Genomic DNA, 9,031 nt, shown 5'->3' with positions numbered 1-9,031 from the left:
GTGGGCGGGCTCCGTGCCCACATCCGGTAGCTGCTTAGAACCCCTCCTCGGAGCCTCCTTCCCTCCAGTCCTCCAAGCCCCATGGCACCCAGGCCCTGCCCGAGACCCTAGATCTCACCACTGCTCTGCCCTGCCCCCTTATCCCTACAGGCCCTGAGGGAAGCATGAACACTGAGTCTAGTGCCAACAGGCCCACTGGGCCTAAGTGTGACCCCCTGACTGTGCTGAGAGCTCAGGCCTGGTCTCCTGCGGGTGGTGCTGGGCAGAGGGGTGGCTTTGCGGGGTGCTGAGGACAAGTGACTGCCTGGAGGGTACTGTGATGTGCTGGCCCAGAGCCCCGTCAAACATCTGCACCTCTATGGCCTTTCTGGGCAGCACATTTAGAGGAGCCATGGCCCGGTGTGAATGCCACTGCTGTCCCGAAGGGAAGGGAGTCTTCTGGGCTGGGGTCAGCGGGGTAGGGCTCCGAGAGAGGGTTCTTTTCTTGTGCTGGAATTCAGGCCTCTCTGTCTCGGGTCCTCACCGAAGGGCCTGGCAGGGAGCCCTTACCTCCTGGGGTCACCCCCTGTGGCAGTCCCAGACTCCTAAACTATCCCTGGAGCTGGTGCCATGGGGGAAGGGCAGGCCTGGGGTCCCGGAAGCCACCTGCCCAGGGTGTGTGCGACATCTCTTCAGCCCCCCTCCCACCAATTCCCAGCCTGTCTCTGGTTTCCTGTCGGTCTGTCCTCCCCAGGGAGGGGAGGGGCGGCTAATCGGCACCGCGGTGTGGAGGCGGGCTCCAGGACCGTTGGGCGCCCTGAGATCTGACCCACGTGGCCTCGGGGTTATAAGCCCTGCCCGCCCTGAAGGGAACCCCACTTGGGAGCCTGCAGCACAGGGCTTGCTCCCTTCAGCCCAGCAGCATCAGGTAAGGATCCAAACCTTCACTTCAGCCCCAGCCGGGGCTCCTTGACTCTGGGCCTCAAGGGCCGATGAGGGGCTGGGGCCGCAGGCCCTGGGTGGAGACGTGCTCGGGAGGGGCTTCGGAAGCCTGCGTGCCAAGGCTTACTAGCAGGGCTCTAGGCAAAGAGGTGCAGGAGCCCTCGCCTCGGTGGCTTCTGTGGTGGGCCAGTCCTTCAGGATGCCGGGCCTTGACTTCCCTTCTAGACAAGGAGGGTAAAAGGGCTCCTGGCCCCCAGTGAAGAAAGAGGGGTCCAAGGTTTCAAGGCACAAGGGCCGGAGGGTGGGCATGGCAGAGGGCGGGCAGAGGCTGAAAAGTAGGACTCGCTGTCAGTGAGAGGTGCTAAGCGCCTCCCTCCACTCAACGAGGTCTCCATCTCTGTCAGGAGAGCCTTGGGCTACTGGCTGGGGAGCCCCCGGGGTGGGGGAGTGAGGGAGTCGGGCCCTGGGCTGCGGAGGCTGGGGCCCCAGGCCTGGGGTCTGACTCTGGAGGGCAGGGCGGGTATAGCTGGAAGGGGTCACCCAGGGGGTCAGAACTGGGCACTAGGGTGAGGCCTCCAGAGTAGCCGTGGTCTCTACCTGATCGTCCCCAAAAGTGGGGGGATGGGGAGGGGAGGGAAGAGGGAACCAAAGAGGAAGTGGGGGGAGGGAGGTAGAGGAGGCCGAGTCTGGCGCCATGCTGAGTCACCGCCCACAGGGCCCAGGGCGGGCCCTCGGGGCCACGGGCAGGGCGCCGGGGTCTCAGGGAGCCACGGGGAGGGCTGGGGGCCCTCGAAGCAGGAGTCAGGAGGAGGAGCAGGCGGCCTGAAGAGTACCTGCCGACGGACAGACAGACAGTGCAGTCACCCATAAAGTAGAAAGCACTACTAACAGCACTGGAGGGTGTAGTGTTTCCTACTTTATGGATGAGTGTACTGTGGGCTTCAGAGACCACGCCGCCGCAGCCCGCCACCGAATTCCTCCGCGTTCGGGACCGCCGTGTGACAGGTGAGCCCCTCAGGTGCCCTCCCCACCCCGCCCAGACCCCTGAAAGGTCGCCACTGCCCCCCATGGCCTGCCCCTCCTGGGTCCGGCCAACCCGGGAAATGCCGCGTCAGCTCCTCGGCTGCCCCGAGGGCCGGCAGGGTGGACGCCTGGACCTGATGCAGCTGGGGAGAGGCCCCAGTGCAGGCCCAGCCACCAGAGGACAGATGCCAGGATGAGGAAGAGGCGGGAAGGGAGGGGAGATGGAGGGGAGGGGGGGGCGTGCCTGGGACCCCAACACTAATAAAGAATGGACTCTGCTGCTGTTTTGTCTGAGACTCTGTTGCTGGAGTTGGGGGTGGGATGAATGGGCTTAGCAGGCACATGGATGCGGTGGGCACACAGAAGGGCTGGCGGCGGGGGGGAGGAAACCGCTCTCTCTCCTGAGAGAAATGGGTTTGCCTCTGCCTATGAGACCAGAAGAGGGCTCTGGGCCTGGTCGGGCCTCACCCTGAGGAGGAAGGGCATGCCTGGGCCGAGGACCTCCCTGCAAGCCGAGGAAAGTGGGCAGGACTTTGAGGGGCAGGGCTGTGAGGGGCCCTCCCGCCTTTTACCCTAGCTCTGGCCCTGCCCTGCCCTCCCTTTGCTTTTCACACCCCGAAACTGAAGGCTGCCTACCTCTAAGTTCTAATCTTAGAAAGTGTAGGGTGTCCTGTTTTTTTTGTTTTTTTTTTTTATAATTTATTTATTTATGGCTGCATTGGGTCTCCGTTGCTGCGCGCAGAGTCTCTCTAGCTGCGGCAAGTGGGGGCACAGGGCCTTCAGTAGTTGTGGCACATGGGTTCAGTAGTTGTGGCTAGCGGGCTCTAGAGCGCAGGCTCAGTAGTTATGGCGCACGAGCCCAGTTGCTCCAAGGCATGTGGGATCCTTCCGGACCAGGGCTCGAACCCGTGTCCCCTGCATTGGCAGGCAGACTCCCAACCACTGTGCCACCAGGGAAGTCCTGTTTTTTCTTTTAAACATCTTTATTGGAGTGTAATTGCTTTACAATGGTGTGTTAGTTTCTGCTGTATAACAAAGTGAATCAGCTATACATACACATACATCCCCACATCTCCTCCCTCCTGTGTCTCCCGCCCACCCTCCCTATCCCTAGGGGGTCCTGTTAGTATAAGAATTGGGCACAAACTCACCGTGGCTCGCACAAAAAGCATCGTATATGTAGACAAGGGCACAGATGCTAATACGCAAAGCATACACCAGCACATGAGTGCATTTACACAGAGGGCCCCATACACATAAGCTATCAACACATGTATAGGGAATTCCCTGGTGGTCCGTTGGTTAGGACTCTGCGCTTCCACTGCCAGGGGCCCGGGTTTGATCCCCAGTCAGAGAACTAAGATCCCACAGGCTGCGTGGTGCGGCCAAGAGAAAACACACACACACACACACACACACACACACACACACACACACATTTACAGTGGTATATATACACGTGACATGGCCGGCATGTCACACAATGACACCCAGGATATACCCACACTCAGGACACATACATCTTCAGTAGTACACACACATGCAGTGATATAAACACATATGATGTGTGTCACAGATAAAAGAGCATACGAATACACACATGGTGACATTCACATAATAAACACATTGGTTCCGTACACATACGCATATAGTGACACGTTCATACATGATAAATATACAGTAGAGACATGGTTATATATATATATCTAGATATATAGATATCAATAAAACCATGTCATTTATGTCATTACATATTCTCATGACTGTATGAGAGTGTGCCATTATATATTGTGTAATGTCATCCATATACATTTATCATGACATACGTGTTGTAATTTATACACTCACACAATCATAGCCTCACATATACATCCCAGCACATGACACTGTGGCAAGGAGATAATATACACAATGGCACATACACAGAAACATGCATACCTATATACCCAATGAGACCATAGACATATAATAGCATACATGCATACATACATGTATCTGTGTATGTATATAAAATAATAGTGTCCCCCCACACATATAGAGACAAATTTATGTCTATCCTGTATATGTGTACTGTAGACACACATGCACCCTGACATAAACATCAGCGACACACATCATGAAGTGGTGCACATATTGATCTGTGCACTGATTTAGGGAAGTGAGGAGGTCACCTCTTTCTTCTGCCCCGCCCCCCTGCCCCGCAACAGTTCCATCAGCTCTGGCCTGGGTGGAGCCCACTGTCACCGGCTCTGTGGCTCAGTGCGGCGGGTGCTATTCCACAGGGGCACCACACGGGGGCCCCCGACCTTAGGCCAGACTGGCTTGAGTCTCAGGTTCAGGTGGACTGAGTCTCAGGTTCAGAGGCCTCTCTGAGGCCCTTGCCGACATCCGTGTCTCTGGGGACTCCACCTAGGCCTCTTCCCCCATATAGAGGCTGGCTTACGGGTCTGGGAGTTCCACATCCTTGTCCCCAAATGCCATTTTCCCATAGCAAAAAGGCCCAAGACTAGACAGAAGATGAGCTTCCTGACAGTCTGGGGCTAAGCCAGCCCAACAGGCCGCGTAGCCTTCCCTGCTGGCCCGAGACGGCCAGGTTGCCCCCAAAATGCAACCTGCCAGGAGCAAGCGAAAGCAATTCCCTCAGCCTATTTCCACCTCTGTCTCTTTGCTTCTATCTTCTTGTTGTCATTACCTTGATTTCCCTGTCTCTCTCTTTGTTTCATCTCAAATCCCATCTTTTCTATTCCTGCCATTCTCCATGGCTGGATCCCTTGTCTATCTGTCATACCAACTCCTGTCTCTGTCTCTACCTGGCTTGGGCTGGGACTGATGTGGGGAGAACTGTCTGCAGCCCCCCTGTCTCTGTACCCTGGAAAATGTGGGTGTGTGTGTGGGAGGGGTGGGAGGTCACATGTTGGGGGCACTGGGCCGAGATCCTGTAAGGAACCTGCTCTTCCCTCTGTCCCGACACTGCCTGCCGGTCCAGCCCACCAGTCCAGCGCCATCACCATGGAAACCAGCAGCCGACTTCCTATTGGTGGGCAGGAGGGGAGGGGGGAGGGGAGAGCTGGCTCTCCCTCGCTCACCCCCTTATTCTGAGGCTCAGCCCTCCTCGGCGCCCACCATTTCGGGGCTCCGGGACTGTAGGGGACCCTTCCAGTCCCCAGAGCCGAGGCCAGCAGGGACAGAGGCTATGAGGCAAGCAGCCCACCGACCCAGGCCTCCTTAAGACCAGACCAGCCGCCTAGCAAGCTGGCGAGCAGCAGCGGAGAGAGAAGGAGATAAAGGACCACAGCAGACCTTTGGGGATCACCCCAGCAGCTCCTGTGGACCCTAGCCAGGCTGAGGGATCGTGATGGATGGTGAGACTCACGGACGCTGACGGACACACCATGACAGCGATGCACACAGCAGCACAGCACTGAGACACTCAGACACAACCGGTGACAGCATCACACACTGCCACAGCCCTGCAATACAGACAGCCACACACAGAGACACAACTGGTAACTCTGAAACAGGCACAGACAGTGACACACAGAACCACTACCCCCTGGCACGCACAAGTGGGGGAACCCATCCTCCAAACACACACAGCAGCGCTGACCGGCACAGGCAGACCTGGAGACACACGCACACCCTCACCCGGGCACTGCTGTCGGTGGCCTCTGCACATCCTCCCCACCCCCACGGGGACACCCTTGCTCCTCCACACACTTGCGCGCACACAGAGCCACGAACAAACACACCTCGCATACCCCCAGCTCAGCTCTGGCAGCCCCGACTCCTGCAGCCTCCTTTGTGGTTGAGGAAGAACTCAGTCAACCTTGGATGGAGCTTCGGTGAAGCCAAGAGCTCAGAGAGGAAAGGGTCTGGCCTGGCGTGACTCTCACCAGCCCCTCCACCTGGCTGGGTGATGTCCCCCCGCCCGGGTCCTGGGGACCCTTGGCAGAACCATGGAGCAACTGACACCCCTCCCCCGGCCGGGGGACCCCGGAAACATGGAGCTGTGGGCACTGCCTGCCTGGCAGAGCTGGACTCCAGGCCAGGGGGGCGAACCTGGAGGTACATCCCCAAGCATTGCCGATACTCCGGCAGCTCTTCGTGTTGGAGAATTGAGGCCTGAGGAGAGCTCCGAGCCCGAGGGAGCCCGAAGCCCCGGGTCTGTGGCGGGCATCCAGCCTGAAAGAACAGAAACTGGGCTGCCCAGCCCCGGGCCGGGAGCACTGAGCTCTGGACTCAGCTGCCAGAGGCTGGAGGGCAAGGAGGTGGAGGCTTTCTCTAAGGTAAGGGTGCTGTGGACGGTTGGGGTCTGTGAGGTCGGGGATCTCACCATGCCCTCCAGCCTGGGCGTGACACATAACTTCACTGCCCACCTCTCTTCTCTGGGCCCATCTCTGACTGTGGGTTCGTCTCTGTGACTGTCTGTCCTCCCTTCTTTGGTCAGGAATCTCACTGGTTCCGTTTTTTGCCATCTGTCTGTCCTTCTGACTCTGCCTTCTCTGTCTACCTCTGGCCCACCCCCTTCCCCCTCCATCTGTGAGCCTCTCTCTGACTGTCTGTCTGTCTATGTCTGTCTGTCTCCTCTGCAAGTCTCTGTCCTTGGGGGCTGGAGGATGCTGGGGGCGTGTGGAGGTGTGTGATGGAATCAGAGTCCAGAGGAAGCAGATTCAGGGGAGGGGGCTCAGTGCTGCGCTGAGCCAGGGAGGACAAGTTTGGGGGTTGGTGCGGGCAGTCTCCTATAGAGGATGGAGGGACCAGGCCTTTGGGGGACTCGGGGGCCCTGAGGAGCCTGGAGGAGTGGGGATGGGAGCTCGAGCTGGCACTTCCCAAGAGGGGAAGATGGGCAGGGATGGGAAGAATTGAGGACTAGCAGACAGGGTCCCAGGGTTGGGGGACGCTAGTGCCGGCAGGCAGGACTGAACAACCCCCTCTCGGTCTCCTGTGCTCCTCCCGAAGGCCTGAACTGTGCGGGGGAAGCTTCTTGTCTCCATGTCTCCTTGGACTGTGGAGGGGGAATGCTTCCCTATGGAGGGCTCTGATTTCCACAGGTAGGGTGGGTTCCTGAGTCGCTGTGCCCTGTCCTTTCCCATGCCAGGGCAAGCTGAAAATGGGCTTTGGGGACAGGCCCCGTCTGGAGCTGCTGAGGGCCGTGGGGGAGCTGCAGCAGCGCTGCGCCATCCTTAAGGGGGAGAACCAGATGCTGGTGAGGCTTGGAAAGCGAGTCCTGGGTCCTGGTTGGCGCGGGGGGTGCAGACCCAGACACGCCAGGCCTCTGCCTCGGCGTGCTTCTCATCCCATGAGCATCATCGCTCCAGGTGGGAGCTCCATGGAGCGGACATGACCCCGAGACCCGGCGAGGGTGAACCCCTACCTAGAGTTGCCAAGGACCCCACTGCGAGCCCAGGACTCTAGCCCAAGGCCCGGGCTGTCTGGGATTGGGTCTGGGGGTGCTCCCCACATGCCCCAGTTCTGGCTGACCCCTTGTCAGAGGAGGAGCAGCTTCCCCGAGACGGAGGAGAAGGTGCGGACACTGAGGCGGAAGAACGCAGAGCTGGCGGTCATCGCCAGGCGCCTGGAGGAGGGAGCCCGGAAGCTGCAGGAGACCAACCTGCGGGTGGTGAGGCTGGGGCGCCACTGGATGGAGGAAGAGGGGCGCCAGGGCTGGGCCGGACGGGGTGAGGCTTGGGGGTCACGGACTCTTAGCACCTCGGAAAGCAGGAACCCAGGGGCTGAGGTGTAGGACGAGAAAATGCCAGCCAGGAGGCTGAGGGTTTCTGGAGCTACAGGAGGGAGGGAAGGGCTGGGCGGGGAGTTCCTGAGCAGGCGCGGAGCAGGAGTCTGGATTACCACGTGCTGGTGCTGGCTGCAGCCTCCCGCTGAGCTCATCTCTGGGTGAGGATCTGCTGGGGGCAGGGATGAAAACCCATCACAGTGGCAGCCCTCAGTTAGCAGCATCCTTTGGGCCTAAACTAGGATGTGCAGTTAACCCTTTCACTCCCGCTTGAGGATTGCAGGGATTGGGTCAAAGGGAGGCTGTTGGTCTCCTGAGGGTAGGTCCAGACCCAGGGTAGAAGCAGGAGGCCACACTTCTAGGTTTTCATCCTAACCCCTCCTGTGAGGGGAGCTGAGGATTGGGGGACTGCCCCAGCCCTCAGATGACTGTTGGCCTTACCCCTCCTCTGGCCAGGTGAGTGCTCCCGTGCCCAGTCCAGGGGCCAGCTTGGAGTTGTGCCGGAAGGCCCTGGCCCGCCAGCGAGCCCGGGACCTCAGCGAGACAGCCAGTGCCCTGCTGGCCAAGGACAAGCAGATTGCTGCCTTGCAGCGGGAGTGCAGGGAGCTGCAGGCCAGGCTCACCCTGGCTGGCAAGGTGCGAGGAGGCCCTGGTCACCCCTTCCAGCTCAGCCCTACACAGGGCCGCCTGCTCGGCAGTGTGGGATGTGGACTGAGGTGTTAATGAGATGCAAATAAAGAGAGAAGGTGGAGGCTGCTGGGGAGTAGGTTCCCCTGGCAACGGCCCAGGTGGCAGCGGGGAGAGAAGGATCCTGAACCGAAGGGGGTGGAGCCATGAGTCCCAGACCTGGGAATTTCTGTGCTCCAGGCTTCAGGCTGCATGCCAGGTGGGTCGGACTGTATGAATCCACACATACCTCACACTGGTGTGAAGCGATGTTCTCAAGGCATTTAGCACCGTGCCGGGTACGCCGTTGAGTGCCCAGTAAACGAGTTCCCGGGAATATTTGCACACGGGCTAGCGGAAGCATGTGGCTCTCTAAGCATGCATCTATGACCAGGCATGTATGCATGGGAGGATGTGTACCTTCCCCCGCCCCGGAGCCCCTCCAGTCAGGCGGAGGGCGGGCTCTGCTGGGCATGGCGTGGGGCGGGCAGGGCTTAGGCCCGACTCCCTTCCTTTTCCCGCGACTCCAGGAGGGCCCCCAGTGGCTCCACGTGCGGGACTTCGACCGGCTCCTGCGGGAGTCCCAGCGGGAGGTGCTGCGGCTGCAGAGGCAGATCGCCCTGCGCAACCAGAGGGAGCCGCCCCCGCCGCCTCGGCCCCCAGGCAGGGCCGCCCCGGCCAGAGCAG

At 59.7% G+C, this 9,031-nt stretch overlaps 1 protein-coding gene across 1 annotated transcript in view; it reads left to right on the top strand.

The window, feature by feature from the left end:
- Positions 1-5,900: 5,900 nt before the first annotated feature.
- Positions 5,901-9,031, top strand: part of TSPOAP1 (TSPO associated protein 1) — a 25,439-nt gene continuing 22,308 nt past the window's right edge. Inside the window, exons 1-5 of the mRNA XM_007449089.1 lie at positions 5,901-6,230; positions 7,043-7,150; positions 7,436-7,564; positions 8,135-8,314; positions 8,875-9,031. Of these exons, the coding sequence (XP_007449151.1) occupies positions 5,901-6,230; positions 7,043-7,150; positions 7,436-7,564; positions 8,135-8,314; positions 8,875-9,031 (904 nt within the window). The remainder of the gene's footprint in view (positions 6,231-7,042; positions 7,151-7,435; positions 7,565-8,134; positions 8,315-8,874) is intronic.

Source organism: Lipotes vexillifer, unplaced genomic scaffold (assembly GCF_000442215.2).
Source record: "Lipotes vexillifer unplaced genomic scaffold, Lipotes_vexillifer_v1.1 scaffold433, whole genome shotgun sequence".
Classification (NCBI taxonomy): domain Eukaryota; kingdom Metazoa; phylum Chordata; class Mammalia; order Artiodactyla; family Lipotidae; genus Lipotes; species Lipotes vexillifer.
The sequence above is the reverse complement of the archived record's forward strand: the minus strand, read 5'-3'. Positions and strand labels throughout refer to the sequence as shown.